Source organism: Oncorhynchus gorbuscha, linkage group LG08 (genome assembly GCF_021184085.1).
Source record: "Oncorhynchus gorbuscha isolate QuinsamMale2020 ecotype Even-year linkage group LG08, OgorEven_v1.0, whole genome shotgun sequence".
In the NCBI taxonomy this organism is placed as follows: Eukaryota; Metazoa; Chordata; class Actinopteri; order Salmoniformes; family Salmonidae; genus Oncorhynchus; species Oncorhynchus gorbuscha.
In genome coordinates, this window is record NC_060180.1 from 37,866,232 (window position 1) to 37,883,327 (window position 17,096).

General features: G+C 42.5%; 1 protein-coding gene across 4 annotated transcripts in view; it reads right to left on the minus strand.

Annotated features, from left to right (window-relative positions):
* Positions 1-16,601, minus strand: part of LOC124041604 — a 38,003-nt gene extending 21,402 nt beyond the window's left edge. For all 4 annotated transcript variants that reach the window (XM_046359370.1, XM_046359369.1, XM_046359368.1 and 1 more), the window contains exons 1-2: positions 16,518-16,601; positions 16,270-16,326 (exon numbers count right to left, since the gene is read on the minus strand). In XM_046359370.1, the coding sequence (XP_046215326.1) occupies positions 16,270-16,326; positions 16,518-16,520 (60 nt within the window). In that variant the 5' untranslated portion in view covers positions 16,521-16,601. The remainder of the gene's footprint in view (positions 1-16,269; positions 16,327-16,517) is intronic.
* Positions 16,602-17,096: the final 495 nt, after the last annotated feature.

Here is a 17,096-nt window from a genome sequence, read left to right on the forward strand (position 1 = left end):
AAAGGATCGGGAACAGGTGTGGGAAGACTAAATGATTGATTAGGGGAATAGGAACAGCTGGGAGCAGGAACGGAACGATAGAGAGAAGAGAGAGCGAGAGAGTGAGAGAGGGAGGGGGAGAGAGAGGGATAGAAAGAGGGAAAGAACCTAATAAGACCAGCAGAGGGAAACGAATAGAAGGGGAAGCACAGGGACAAGACATGATAATTAATGACAAAACATGACAATTATGTCCATTTCTGTGTACAGTGTCTTCAGAAATTATTTACACCCTTTGACATTTTCCACATGTTGTGTTACAGCCTGAATGTAACATTGATTATTTAGATTTGTGTCACTGATCTACACACAATACAGTTTTCAAATTAATAAAAAAGTGAATCTGTAATGTCTTCAGTCAATAAGTATTCAACCCCTTTGTTATGGTGGGTCTAAATAAGTTCAGCAGTAAAAATATACTTAACAAATCGCACAATAAGTTGCATGGACTCATTTCCTGTTCAATAATAAGGGTTAACATGATTTTTTGAAAAACTACCCCATCTTTGTACCCCACACATACAATGATCTGTAAGGTTCCTCAATCTAGAAGTGAATTTCAAGCACAGATTCAACCACAAAGACCAGAGGTGTTTCAATACCTTGCAAAGAAGGGCATCGTTTGGTATGTGTAAAAAAATTACATACATAAAAAGCAGACACTGAATAACCCTTTCAGCATGGTGAAGTTATTAATGAGGCTATTGGATGGTGTATCAATACACCCAGTCACTACAAAGATACAGGTGTCCTTCCTAACTCAGTTGCTGGATAGGAAGCAAACTGCTCAGGGATTTAAGTAATACTGAAAAAAAGGTGGCAAATAAATGAGCCTTTTATCCTGAATACAAAGCATTATGTTTGGAAAATTCAACACAATATTGAGTACACTCTTCATATTTGAAGCATGGTGGTGGCTGCATCATGTTATGGGTATGCTTGTCATCAGCAAGGTCTAGGGAGTTTTTTAGAGGGGGAAATAAACCGAATAAAGCTATATGCTCAGAGGAAAACCTAGTTCAGTCTGCTTTCCAACAGACACTGGAAGACTAATTCAACTTTCAGAAGGACAAAAACCTAAAACACAACGCCAAATCTACACTGGATTTGCTTACCAAGATGACATTGAATGTTCCTGAGTGGCTTAGTTAGTTTTAACTTAAATCAGCTTGAAACTCTATGGCAAGACATGAGAATGGCTGTCTAGCAATGATCAACAATCAACGTGATAGAGCTTGAAGAATAAAAAATATTTAAAAAAGGGCAAATATTGTACAATCCAGGTGTGCAAAGCTCAGAGACTTACCCAAAAAGACTCAGTTGTAATAGAAAGGTGCTTCTACAAAGTATTGACTCAGGGGTGTAAAATAGTTATGCAAATTATATATTTTTGTATGAATACTTTCTGAAGGCACTGTATAAAATGAGTCATATCATTAAAAGTACCAGAGCCCCCACACTGAACATTTGACATGTTTGGAGTATATTGTCACAAACAATATGTCTAAAGGGGTGCTTTTGAGATACCAATACAGTATTAATATTCTTTATGTTGAATAAATGAAAAAAAGTAAAAGCACGTCAAACATCCTTCCTCCCAATGAAGTTACTATGTGAGAATGCTGATGAAGGCTGCCACCGAAACGAGGTCCATTTGTTTTGCATTTGTCCTGCAAAAAAATAAATATATACAGTACATTAAAACGTAAAGAATATTTCAGTGAGTGGGTTTTTCCTTTCTTCAAGTACTATGTGAGGATTGTTCTGGCAATCTGTGATAGGAAAAATATTTTCAGGCTAGGCTGGTGTGGAATTTGTGGTATTAGTGGTATTAAAGTGGTATTAAAGACCAATCTATTACACTTTTTCCCCTACAGTAACTGTCCTTCCAGATTTCTATGAAATATGACCAATAATTCATTACAATTAAAGATAAATAGTTTTCCTTCCAACTTTTTTTTATTGGGTATGTTGAATAGCAGCTTTTGTGTGTTGGGATGGTGTGGGCGTACCAGCAACTGTCATACCTTCTCCCACTATCCCTCTCTGGCACTCAAGGGCGCTAGACGGTCCATCATTACACACACCTGTCACCATCGTTACATGCATCAGTGCTTCATTGGACTCACCTGGACTCCATCACTTTATTGATTGCCTCCTCTATATCTGTCTATTCCTCAGTTTGATCCCTGTGTCAGCATTAATGTTGTTATATTTCCCTTGTCCAGACGCTCTCCGTGGTTTGTTTCCTATCTGTTTTTTCATTAAATCTTCACTCCCTGAACTTGCTTCTAATCTTCCAGCGTCTGTCCTTACAACGACAGTAGATCGCTGATTGGCCAGTTCATGATATCATCCTCTGAGGCAAAAGCAATCATTTTCTCAACGATCTGTTTGAGATACAAATTTGAGGTCGGGTTTTTAAATTTTTTTAATTGTATTTTTTTATGCTTTTGATTTTCTTTTTAAATATTTTCTTTCAATAAACTTCAACAACTGAACTAAGAATGTCTCCTTTTACCTTTTTAGTCTAGTTTTTTTATTTTCTAGTCTTTGAACTCAGTCTCTTAACTGAGCACTCTTTTGTTTCGGTTTATTTACAGGTCAAGTTTTTTAGGAACCATACGGCTCCTTTCAGGGTACCTGCGCTCTGCAGACTTTTGTGGCAATCTTTGAGTTCACTTTAGCTGGTAAGTTTCCAGTGCTGGTTGAGCAACTTGACTTGGGCTGAGGTTGCTGTGTGGGAACATTGGTGAGTGGTCAGGACTGGAGCGGTCTGTTGGGCAGAGCCGGGCGGCCCTATACGCAAGTTGTGTAGGGCCCTGCAAATTACGCAAGGGCCGGTCTCCCCTTCGTGTCAATGTTTACAACTTCGATGAGAGGATGAGGCAGAACTATCCTTCTGATCACAAAAAGAGAAAAAAAACACAGTGAATTGTGGAAAGAGCAATCAGGTAAACTTATGTTCTCTCCTCTCCAAGTTTGATGTTAACAGTGACGTTAAGTTGATGTGCTAGCTTGCAGTGCATCTCTCTCTAGTCTGTCTGTCTTGCTAACCTAGCTGGGCAGTGATATCTCTTGGTCTGTCTGTGTCTCGCTTGCCAGCCACTTCCAGGACTGTGTTCTGTGACTTTGTGCCTGACAAAAGTGAGAGTGAAATACAACTATTTATTACTTTTGATAAACGCCAACGGGTAATGGTGTTTATAAACTGCAGCTCGGAAAGGATAACTGTGTCGTGCGTGAACATGAGTTCATATGCGAGTGCACAAAATGAAACTTGCGCTTTCCAGCAGCAACCTCTGTGGGGACCAGTCGAGACAATATGAGTGATTGCACTCCTCATAGGCGCACATCATGTTAAAACAAGGCAATGATTATCTAGTCTCTCAATCAAGGTTTAGTTACAACTCTGGACTAATGCAAGATGGAAAGCAGTGGCATAGTGGGCTAAGGCACTGCATTGCAGCGCTAGCTGTGTCACCAGAGACTCTGGGTTCGTGACCGGGAGGTCCATGGGGCGAGCCTGAATGGGCCTGATATGCAGCTTAAATTTACAGGTGCTATGCTTAAGTTTGTCAGTAGAGGAGATGCTGGATCATCAGCCAGTACAAGCAGACTCAGTTGATCCACATCCAGCCACCATCAGATACAAACAACTCAGACCCGAATAGAACAGTTGCTGCTTAACAGACTTTATGAGGACCAAGTTAGTGCGCAGAGGTCCAGACAAGTCTAGAAAAGGTTTTCCATTCAGGCTTATTACATAGACAGTTGTCAAATGGGGAATAGATTACCAGGAGCTGGCTTTCACACTCAAAAACAACGCTGTGTATTGTTTTTGCTGTAAGCTCTTTTCTACAAAAGCCTACAAAATAATAAAGGAAGGCGTGAATGACTGGTCAAATATCAACGCGATTCTGAAACACCATGAGGGTAGTCCTGAACACAGATAATATGATTAAGTGGAGAGAACTTGATCTGCGCCTAAGTCGGGGACAGACTCTTGACCAGATACAAATTACTAATTTGTAGGCTGAAAGAAATGGCTGGATGTTCATGCATGTTTAATGAGTATCACAGAGTGTCTGGCTGAAAGAAACCTAGCATTCAGGGGTTCATCAGACAAGCTCTTCCAACCAGATAATGGAGATTTCCTAAAAAGAGGTTAAATTACTGGCAAAATTTGACCCAGTTATGGAAAATAATCTCAGCAAAATTTAAAGATTGAGACACCTTGGGAAGCGCACACAGTATGAGCGTGACAAGATTCTGGAAGCAATAGTGAATCATGTAAGAGACTCAATGTACTTCTCTCTTGGACTGTACACCTGACAGTCACCAGGAGCAAATGTCCATTATTCTGAGAAGCGTGGCTTTAAAGGGAAAGCCAGAGATCAAGGAGCACTTCCTCGGCTTTGTGAATGTTGAGGTTACAACAGTCTTGAATCTGTCCACTGTCATCTTAGTTAAGCTGAACGAGTTGAAGATTCCATTTGAAGATTGGAGGGCAAGCTTATGATAGTGGGGCCCAAAATGAAGGGCAAGCACCAAGGAGTACAAGCCAGACTGCTCAAAAGAAATCCCAGAACCATGTTCATCCCATGTGGAGCACATACTCTAAACCTTGTCATTGCAGATGCTGCCAAATCTTCAAAAGATGCAGTTGGGTTTTTTGGGCATGTGTAAAAGCTCTTCACCTTCTCAGCTGGCACACAAAGATGTGTGGAGTGACACATGATGGGAGTTTAGGCTCCAAAGTGTTCATGCAAACAGGTATCAGGCTTCTGAAGTTTGGGAGGCATTACTGGAACCCAGACAGACGATCAACGATCCTGTGGCCAAAGTGGAGGCACAAGCACTTGCAGAGGAAGTTGGGTTCTACCGCTACTTGATTTTCTGTGTCGTATGGGGTGAGATACTGACAATGTCAAACAAGGTGAACAAGCTCCTCTAATCCACCTCAATGCATTTGGATATCGCAGTGAATTTAATCTCAAATGCAAAGGCCTCCCTCAGTACATAACTGGATTCTGAGGCCCAGACAACAGCCAAAAGTATTTATTAAGAAATGAATGTGGAGGCTGTTCTGAAAGAGAAGAGATTGAGAAACAGCCGGAGGAATTTCAGCTATGAGGCTCCTGATGAACCAGTGACTGACGCACTGAAAAACCTTGAAGTCAACTACTTCAACATTGTGGTCGACTCTTCTGTGAGAGAGTGGATGAGAGATTTGAAACACTCAACCAGGTGAAAACCAAATATGGAGTGCTGCTGACCTTCAGCACTGCTTCTCAAATGTCCAGTGAATCTTTAAAGGGTCACTGCATGGAAGTTGTAAACACTGACCTAGGGACCTCTGAGGTACCGGAAAAAGGAGATCACCTTATCATCGCATTTGCATAGTGGCATAGAGCAGTAGAGTCACACATGGATACCATTTTTTGTGGCCTAGAGTCTGAGGAAAAAATGTGGCCTTTCATAAACGCATTTCATGCAATTCTACATGACTGGACTTTGGCATAATCTTTTTAAGCTCCGACTTCCAACGTCAGTGTGTTCAAGACAACTGGGAAGTCTGGAAGAAAACATTTGCTCCAACTGGGAAAATTCGTTTTGAGCGGTCATCCAACTCGGAATTCGAAATGACAGGCTACTTTGACATTGATAAAACTGAGATCAATGAAAACAACCTTGTCTTAAATCCATCAATTGCCTAGGCATATGGAGACACATATTGTAGGCTACACTATGAGGAGGAAATGTGTCTTAAGCTTTTCAATTTCACTGACTCACTGGCTGGTGATGGCCGATGCACTAGTGCCATAAGTCTCTCTCTCTCTCTCTCAAAACAAAAAGACTATTTAGAAGTTGATCAACTATTTTGGTTAAATTATGCTATTCTGAATTATTTAATTTATTTCTGAACATACATCTGTAACTCTATCAGGGGTGCTGCGGACCCCCCTCCCCCCGAACCCTTTGCGCAGCTATGATTCTATAAGGACATAAATTATGAAGTGCAAATACTGGCCAAATAGTTCCCAAAATGAAACAGTCCAAAAAGGAGAGGTGGATCCAGCGCTCGATGTCGCAGGTCTACTAACCACTGGTCCTGGCAACCATCATTACGAACACCTTCTCCCAATTATGCACACCTGGCCTCATCACCTTGATTACTCTCCCTTTATTTAGCCCTCAGTAATCAGGCAGTTTTGGTCACACTCAGTACACCTGCCTTATCATTAAACTCCCCTTCTGCACCTGCTTCCTGACTCCCAGCGTATATGTTACACAAATTAAGTACTGGCTGTTCGAGGCGGGATGGTAGTTGGGAAGAAGGGTCTGCTTGATCCCATTGTTTTTCAGGAATTGTTTCAAATCTGAAGAGACCAGCTGGGGTCCATTGTCTGGGATGATTTTGTTTTGCAAAATCTGTAGGCTGCGAACATCCTTTGTAGCTTTTTGATGAGGTTTGCTGATGTCACGTGAATAACTTCCAAACACATTGAATAGCTGTTGATCTCTAAAAAGTTCTGCTTGTCCTTTTCAGTGAAAACGAATGTGAATTCTCTAAGGGTGAAGTGGTGCGACAGCCGGCATCTTCTGTACTGTTTGGCAACTCTGCACTTCCTTCCGAATGTCACTGTCCAACTCTGGCCATCAGATGTAGCTACGGGCTAAGGCTGTCATACGACAGGTGCCAGGATGTTTAGACAACTCGTGTCTTCTCACGAAGTATGGTTTCACCTGTCACGTAGCATGGCCACCCATTTACTGTGAGCCACACTTTGCTGAGTAGAGGATCTTTTCTTGTACTTTGCTCAGTATTTTGCAAAAACTGGCAGCTCATCCACATGTGAGAAGTATAATATGTCTTTGTCTTCTCTTGGTAGTCCTGACAACACGTCCGTGTTACTTTGAACAGATGACTTTCTGTATTCGATGTCGCCATTTGGGCATGAGTAGGAGTGCAATCTTTGCATTCTCAATGCTGCTAAGGTTAGAACAGCAGACTTGCGTCCCAAGATAGCCAGAAGAGGCTTTTGGTCTGTAATCAACATGACCTTTTGTCCGTATAGATGCTTATGTAATTTCTTGACTCCGAAGATTGGCAGGGCCTCTTTTTCAATCTGGGCCTAGTTCTTTTCTGTGTCCAATAGTGTCCGCAAAGCAAACACAATGGGGTTTTATTATCTGTTGTCCATGATGTGGGAGATCAGTGCAGTGATTCCTTGTAGGTCCATGACCAACTAAAAAAAGGTAAGTAGCACTTGAGACACCGTGGCTAAGGCGACGATACTTGCACAGCCCAAGGTGAGTGTTGATTGTCAGGTTTTTCTCAGAATCTGCATCCAACTGGTAGGCGTGCAAGGGATCCAACTTGCTGACTGATGTACATCCAGCAGGTTGAGCTATTTAAGTCCCTCACTGTGCTTGGTAAGGGATAAGCCTCTTTCACACTCTGGTTGATGGTGGCCTTATAATCGTTACACTCTCTGGAACGAATTTGGTCATCTTTGTTTCCTCGAGCATATCCAACTCGTTGTCCACAGCTTCCTTCAATGCGCATGGCACTGTTCTTGCCTTCTGGAAAATGGACTGAGTGTCAAGGTGTGTTATCGTTACTTTGAAATCTTTGCTGCTGGGTGATATATCGAATTAATTCAAATGTATGTTTCAATATGTTCCAAACACCTGTACCGCAAGAATTGAGGTTTAATTTTTTTCAGTTTTTATGTGTTGTCTTTTTGGTCTCGTCTCCTTCGCCCCTTTTGTGCTGTGGGATCTGTGCACCTTCCCACTCACACACAGACACCAAGCCCCACACCCTGCCACTCACAACAACAAAGATGAAAGACTATCCTGTCTGACAAGCAGTTTCAACTCGCTATTTGCATTTGAGGGTTGGTGTGACATTTGTTATATGGACACCCAAACATATTGGCATTATTTTACTGTAATAAAGGAGAACTTGACCTTAACGATACCCTTTTTATGTCTCAACTCCCAACATTTTTAACAGAGCAGACGGGTGTCAATGAACATGAATGCTCAGTTTGTTGCGTGTGGCAATGCGGTTCCATGTATCTCTAGCAGTATTTTAGCCACAGACTTATGTGCTAGCTGTCTAGTATGTGTTTTATAAATGTGCCATTGTATAAGGAATTGGAAACTCACGCTTAATCTGATAAATAAGCATATTCTTATCCAGGCAGGGCACTAAACAGGCTGTTCAAACCTAGGCTATGTTGTTCAAACTTACACTACCTCCAATGGGGAAAAATGGCATTACAAAGAGACATTCCTTGTATGGAAAGGACTTGGATGTGCAGTTCGACACAAGGGCCACTGTCTCTCGGGTCTCAGAAGTGTGTTACCAGGATGCTCTGTAGCACCTCCCGTTAATGAACGCAGTTAACGTTAACGCAGTTACAAGTGATTACCTACTCGGTTGAGAAAACCCTTCGCTAGCGTAAGTATATACATCAACACCATCATTCCAGAAACCTTAGACCCACCCCAATTTGCATACCAGATCCACAAATTACATTACCCTTTCCCACCTGGACAAAAGGAGCACCTACGTGAGAATGTTGTTCATTGACTACAGCTCAGTATTAAAGACCACAGTGACCTCAAAGCTCATCATGCCCTCCCTGCAGGTGGTGCGTCACCTGAGTGGGTTGATTCACTGTTGTGGTCATCCTGTCTGGGTTGGCGACCCCCCCCCCTTGGGTTGTGCCGTGGCGGAGATCTTTGTGGGCTATACTCAGCCTTGTCTCAGGATGGTAAGTTGGTGGTTGAAGATATCCCTCTAGTGGTGTGGGGGCTGTGCTTTGGCAAAGTGGGTGGGGTTATATCCTTCCTGTTTGGCCCTGTCCGGGGGTGTCCTCGGATGGGGCCACAGTGTCTCCTGACCCCTCCTGTCTCAGCCTCCAGTATTTATGCTGCAGTAGTTTGTGTCGGGGGGCTAGGTTCAGTTTGTTATATCTGGAGTACTTCTCCTGTCCTATTCGGTGTCCTGTGTGAATCTAAGTGTGTGTTCTCTAAATCTCTCCTTTCTCTCCTTCTTTCTTTCTGTCTCTCGGAGGACCTGAGCCCCAGGACCATGCCCCAGGACTACCTGACATGATGACTCCTTGCTGTCCCCAGTCCACCTGGCCATGCTGCTGCTCCAGTTTCAACTGTTCTGCCTTACTATTATTTGACCATGCTGGTCATTTATGAACATTTGAACAACTTGGCCATGTTCTGTTATAATCTCCACCCGGCACAGCTAGAAGAGGACTGGCCACCCCACATAGCCTGGTTCCTCTCTAGGTTTCTTCCTAGGTTTTGGCCTTTCTAGGGAGTTTTTCCTAGCCACCGTGCTTCTACACCTGCATTGCTTGCTGTTTGGGGTTTTAGGCTGGGTTTCTGTACAGCACTTTGAGATATCAGCTGATGTACGAAGGACTATATAAATACATTTGATTTGATTAAACAAAGGAGCTTGGGACTAAACAACTCTCTGCAGCTGGATCCTGGACTTCCTGACGGGCCGCCCTCAGGTGGTGAGGGTAGGCAGCAACACATCTGCCACGCTGATCCTCAAAACGGAGGCGCTTTAAGGGTGTGTGCTTAGTCCCCTCCTATACTCCCAGTTCACCCACGACTGCGAGGCCAAGCACGACTCCAACACCATTCTTAAGTTTGCCGATGACACAATGGTGGTAGGCCTGATCATCGACAACGATGAGACAGCCTATAGGGAGGAGGTCAGAGACCTGGCAGAGTGGTGCCAGGACAACAACTTCTCCCTCAACGTGATCAAGACAAAGGAGATGATCATGGACTACAGGAGAAGGCGGGCCTAGCACGGCCCCCATACACATCGATGGGGCTGTAGTGGAGCAGGTTGAGAGCTTCATATTCCTTGGTGTCCACATCACCAACAAACTATCATGGTCCAAACACACCGAGACAGTTGTGAAGAGGGCACAACACTGCCCATTCCCCCTTGGAGGCTGAAAGGATTTGGCATAGGTCCTCAGATCCACAAAAGGGTCTACAGCTGCACCATCGAGCATCCTGACTGGTTGCGTCACTGCCTGGTATGGCAACTGCTCGGCATCCGATCACAATGCTCTACAGAGGGTAGTGCGTATGGCCCAGTACCGGGGCTTCCTGCCATCCGGGACCTCTCTACCAGGCGGTGTCAGAGGAGGGCCCTAAAAATGGTCAGACTCCAGCCACCCTAATCATAGACTGTTCTCTCTGCTACCGCTCGGCAAGCAGTACCGGAGCACAAAGTCTAGGTCAAAAAGACTCCTTAACAGCTTTTACCCCAAGCCGTAGCATTTCTGAACAGTTCATCAAATGGCTACCTGGACTATTTGTATTGACACCCCCATTTTTTTTACGCTACTTCTACTCGCTGTTTATTATCTATGCATAGTCACTTTACCCCTACCTACATGTCCCACCGCACATTGACTTGGTACCAGTACCCCTGTATATAACCTCGTTATTCTTATTTTATTGTGGGACTTATTTGTGCTATACTTTAGTTTATTCAGTAAATATTTTCTTAACCCTTATTTTTCTTAACTGCATTGTTGGTTAATGGCTTGTAAAAGTAAGCATTTCACGCTAAGGTTGTATTTGGAGCATGTGACAAATACAATTTTATTTGATAATGGTATTCGGGCCGAGTCCACTTCAGCTTATCCAGACAGATTAATTTCTTCAGGAGTAGGGCCATTTGAGGTTTTTACTCACCAGGTGATGAAATATATACACGGCTCCAAAAAAATAAAGGGAACACTTAAACAAACAACCAAGTCAATCACACTTCTGTGAAATCAAACTGTCCACTTAGGAAGTAACACTGATTGACAATAAATTTCACGTGCTATTGTGCAAATGGAGTAGACAACAGGTGGAAATTATAGGCAATTAGCGAGACACCCCCAATAAAGGAGTGGTTCTGCAGGTGATAACCACAGACCACTTCTCAGTTCCTATGCTTCCTGGCTGATGTTTTGGTCACTTGAATGCTGGCGGTGCTTTCACTCTAGTGGTAGCATGAGACGGAGTCTACAACCCACACAAGTGGCTCAGGTAGTGCAGCTCATCCAGGATGGCACATCAATGCAAGCTGTGGCAAGAAGGGGGGGTCGCACCACAGACTGTCCAGGAGTTGGCGGATGCTTTAGTCCAGGTCTGGGAGGAGATCCCTCAGGAGACCATCTGCCACCTCATCAGGAGCATGCCCAGGCGTTGTAGGGAGGTCATACAGGCACGTGGAGGCCACACACACTACTGAGCCTCATTTTGACTTGTTTTTAAGGACATTACATCAAAGTTGGATCAGCCTGTAGTGTAGTTTCCCACTTTAATTTTGAGTGTGACTCCAAATGCAGACCTCCATGGGTTGATACATTTGATTTGAATTGATAATTGTGTGATTTTGTTGTCAGCACATTCAACTATGTAAAGAAAAAAGTATTTAATTCATTCAGATCTAGGATGTGTTATTTTAGTGTTCCCTTTATTTATTTGAGCAGTGATTTTTTTAATCAAAAATTTGATATTTCACCACCAATTCAGCGAATTTGATAGGTAAAATAAAAGCAAACATTTGTGACAGTCTCTGGTCCTCTTGCTATCAGAGATGGTCCCTAATTTAGAGAATCTCTGATTCTTTTACTACAGGCAATGACAGTGTTTTTGTAGTTTGCAGTCCATCCAATTTGAAAGTGCACATTCACTTCCATAAAATTTGTTCTAGGTACCAGCATGTAAGATTTTTTCATTTGTCAAATTGACCTCCATAGTAATGTTTGCTGTGGCAAGGTGGTAGGCCGTATATTTTACCTTTATTTAACCAGGCAATGACGGCCTAGGAACTGTGGGTTAACTGCCTGTTCAGGGGCAGAACGACAGATTTGTGCCTTGTCAGCTCGGGGGCAAGTCAGTTAAGAACAAATTCTTATTTTCAATGACGGCCTAGGAACAGTGGGTTAACTGCCTGTTCAGGGGCAGAACAACAGATTTGTACCTTGTCAACTCGGGGATTTGAACTTGCAACCTTCCGGTTACTCGTCCAACGCTCTAACCACTAGGCTACTCTGCCGCCCCATGTACAATAATACAGGATACCCTAACAAAAAATGATTTGCCGTAAAACTGCAGAACAATTAAGTAATGGTGGTTTAATTAATGATATCTGATAGCTTACTGTGTGTTGGCTTCTAATGGTAATATTTTGTCAGTGTTAGCTAATTGCACTGTTTATTGTGCTGCATGTTTCTTCTGTTCCACTGAATGCTGTTTTGATGTTTTAATACGACTAACTACATTTTTCAGAATTTAACACTTCGGTCTGTCTTTTTTCTTTCAATATCCTACTTCAATCCACCAGGATTTACGCAACCCTATTTTTAATCACATTTATTCCCATAATCAGTCAAAAATTATTGCACCTCAATTTGAACATGACTATATTTTCCCTTAACGCTTTTAAGCAATTAACATACGTGCAGTCATTTAATTTTAATAGCTAAATAAGGTGGTATGCATATCAGGCTAGATCACATCCGGCCTTGATTGGGAGTCCCATAGGGCGGCGCACAATTGGCCCAGCGTCGTCCAGGTTTGGCCGGGGTAGGCCGTCATTGTAAATAAGAAAATCAGTTCCTGATGATTACAGAATAGGATACAGTTTTCCTATCCCTGCTCCCCCTCAACACTCATTCCAACGTTACTTTTTTTGCAGGAATCTTCTAGCTTGGATGCCAGGATGGAGGAGGGAACCAAGGGAAGGAGTACAGAAGTTATCCAGCCGGCTGACTAAGATAATGTAAATAGCATATGTTTTGCTCTCTCTCTCTCTCTCTGTCTCTATGTCTGCCAGACTGCTGAGGGGCAACAATCAATGAACTTGCTAGGCTAAGTCTTAGTGAAGTGAAGGCCTTATAGGTAATGGTTAATCGTGATTTCTCTCGGTCTTTACAATTCCTGAAACATGTCAATGACCTAATGCATGGCCAACTCCATTACCAGTGACCTATTCTGCCACAAAAGGAGAGAGCAGCACCACTACTCCTTAAATCCAGTATTGGCAGTAAGTTTTTTTTTGTGCAATTCTTTTCCATTTTTTTTTCAGTTTGATACTATGATCTTCAATGTGTATATATTCCTACTAACCAGCTTTGTACAAACTACAGTAGGGTTGTACTAGCTATGCTGATGATAATTAACATTTTCTCTGCATCAGGTCTCACTGAGACTGGATTTCCCAAGAGACATGCTATTCAGCTGCCCATGATTGTTTGATCTTACATTTTCCGTTCACCGTTTACACCTGTTGTTTTGGGTCACCCTGGCTTGTATGTCATAATCCTTCTATTAATTGGTCTAGTAATTCTATCCTATCCTGGAACGTTTCTTGTCATGTGAAAATGTCTGCCATCCCTCATGTCTTCTCAGGAGGACCTGGCAAATGATTGTAGTATTGATCTCCTTCCGGGGACCACTCCTCCTCGGGAGGCCTATGCTCTCTGTCGGCTCCCGAACAATAAAGATGCTAGCTAGAACCTAAAAGGGTTCATCAGCTGTCCCCGTAGGAGAACCCTTTGAATAACCCTTTTGGGTTCCATGTAGAACCCTTTCCACAAAGTTCAACATGGAACCCAAAAGGGTTCTACCTGGAACAAGAAAAAGAGTTAAATGCGGAACCAAAAAGGTTTCTCCTATGGGGACAGCCAAAGAACTCTTTTGGAACCCTTTTTTCTAAGAGTGTAGTGTAAGTAGGTCCAACTTAAATTAGCACTGCTTCTAATAATATAAGTCTGTGTAAAGCAAATAAAATCCTATTTTAACTCGCCTTTTTTTTTTGGTGCAAAACCCTTGTGTCCTGATTCAACAGACACCTCCCTTGGTGAGTCATGTAAAGTTTCTCCCATTTTTCATATTGTATTTTATTTACCTTTATTTTTTTTTAAATGATACTTCGGGTCCTTTATCTACTTCTCCAGAGTCAGACTAGCGATAGCTCAATGACTGGAAGTCTACCGTCCGGGTAGCAAGAACACCAAGCCTGATGCCTTATCCCGTCTGTTTAGTTCTTCTGTGGCTTCGACTGATCCCGAGGGATTCTTCCTTATGGGCGTGTTGTCGGGTTAACAGTCTGGGGAATTGAAAGACAGGTTAAGCAAGCACTCACGCACACTGCGCCGCCGCGGTTGTCCTAGTAACCTCCTTTTCGTTCCTGTTTCCACTCGTCTGGCTGTTCTTCAGTGGGCTCACTCTGCCAAGTTAGCGGGTCATCCCGGTGTTGGCACTCTTGCTTCAGCTTTTGGTGGCTCGACTCAGGAGCGTGACACCGCCGTTTCGTGGCTGCCTGTTCGGACTGCGCGCAGACTAAGTCGGGTAACTCTCCTCCTGCCGGTCGTCTGCTCCCCATTCCTTCTCGACCATGGCCTCACACATTGAGGTCTGCCTTTGCTCATGGGAAGACTCATTGCAAGGCGGCACATTTCATTCCTTCCTTCCGCTAAGGAGACGGCACAAATCATTATTGAGAAATTCTCTGACGCCAAGCCAGACAGAGGTCCGTTCACGTACAGTTCTGTGCGATATCTGCTTGCATTGCGGTAACGCTAATTAACATTGGCTCAAGAAACTAGTTCTTAACATGCTTCATACTGGACACAGAGACAAGTGGTATCCAATAGTTAATTCAACTCTGGGGAAGTAGATATCGGGCCTGAAGTATCCGTTTAAGACTGCCAAGCTGTCCTCAATTTGGGGAACCTCTGTCCCGGACCATGTCCTCAGGAATACGGAGTGGTGCATTTAGAAAAAGTTATTTGAATATTACAACATGTATTAACATTAAGCAAAACTTTAAAATGTAGAGATTAGTTCAAAACTATAATTATCCAACTACTATCTAATATTGATATCCTCTTTCTTAAAATGTTTCAGATTGATGACCAATGAATGATCCCACTTCAATATGAAGAGACAGAGGAGCAAACATGCCTTCGCTACCACTCGTGTGTGTGCTCCATTGTAGTTGGTAAGTAAATGTAAGCAGTTGAGACATTTGACATAGACAATGAGAATTTCTTTGTAGATTCTGACTTTTTAAAGATATTATACTCTGCGTTACTGTTGTCTTGCATGCCCACAATATGCCATTCGTTAACTTATGTTCTTCGCTTTGTATGCTGAAGTGTCATGAAAAGCCAGAAAATGTAGGAGGTTAATGAGTTGCGGGCCCTCTGGAAAGCCCTAAAATATGCCCCTGACCACAGTGGTGGAGGAGGATGCAAAGTCTGCATAAAAAAATTGCTATTTTTTGAAGATATAACTTAGTGATAACTGCCACAAGCTTCTTCAACTAGTACCATGGAAATACTTTAGCCAAAAAATCCAAAAAATGTCCAAAAAATGTCTTCAGGGAAGATACAGTTGTAATGCACAACTCTTCGAGAGAGAAACCACGCTCCAGATGACCTTCTGTGCTCAGAGGTCCTAGATGAGGATCTAACCCATCACTTTTATTAATCAATCAAATAAAACAATCAGCCTTTATATACTCTGTGTCCCAGTATTTCTATGCATGTAATGTATGTGGGTGAATTATGAAACAATTACTGTATGCAGATGTGCGAAAGATTTGTTTTTGCCATTGCTTGATCTATTTTAAATGTAAGAATGTTGGATATTTCAACTTTAATTGGTGACTATGGAAACAAATACAAATGTGATGAATTGTGTTTTCAATATCCAACCATCCTCTGCAATACTTTTACAGTAGGTAAACTGTAGTCAGGTGGTCATTACCAGGTTATGAGGTCTTAACTATGACCAGTAGGCTACATAATATTATGGTCAGAATTAAGACCAACTGTAAAGTAATAAATATATATATATATATTTATTTATTTTTTCAACCAGTTCGCGACAAGAATATTATGTAATTCAGTCAGGTTTTACCAACTGGGAAGGGTAGGATACACTCCTTAACAGTACATTCTTGGGCTAGGTAGCCTATATGCAATTTGTAAGTCGCTCTGGATAAGAGCGTCTGCTAAATGACTTAAATGTAAATGTAAATATGCATTCATTCACAGATTTATAAAATTACACGGATTGGTCCTTGCTCTTGGATGAAAGAAAACATATGTAGTCTACTCAGATTAGAATTATGCTATTCAACAGTGCAAGGCTCACCATAACTTCTCCCTCACACTCCAAATCCACCATAGCATCATATCGCCCTTTCAGATCCTGTCAACACAAATGTTAACCAATGTTAGGCTAACTCAAGAGCAATTTACCATCCGTTTACAATTTAAAACATTGTATTTCCCCCAACAAATAATACATCGGCTAACACCACTTAAATGTATAACCATAATAGTTCCAATATTCAAAATGACAGGAGTTGCTTCAAGTGTGAGCAGTGCTCCGCCGCTTACCATTGGGACTGCCTGCAGTGGTTGTTGGTCTGTGAACTAATGGCAATATACGATTTGCTCGCTTAGCTGGTGGTTGCTGAAAAGCAGGGTGTGCCGAATAGTTTCTGTCTGGACTTGATTGTTTGAAATGTCTAAACGGGATCCTTGGGACGTCGAAGCACTGACGTTATCCCTATGGCCAGTAGACTACAAAATATAGCACTTAATATAGTGGTCAGAATTATGACCAGCTGGTCGTATGGTGGTCAGAAAATTACACTAAATATACAAAAGTATGTGGAAACTCTATTTCAGCCAGACCTGTTGCATACAGGTGTATAAAAATCGAGCACACAGCCATGCAATCTCCATTGACAGACATTGGCAGTAGAATGGCCTTACTGAAGAGCTCAGTGACTTTCAATGTGGCACCGTCATATGATGCGGTCCTTCTGTAGCTCAGTTGGTAGAGTATGGCGCTTGTAACGCCAGGGTAGTGGGTTTAAATGCTGTTACTGTGAAGGAGCAACAACGGCTCAGGCGCGAAGTGGTAGACTACAAAAGCTCACAGAACAGGACATCCGAGTCCTGAAGCGCGTA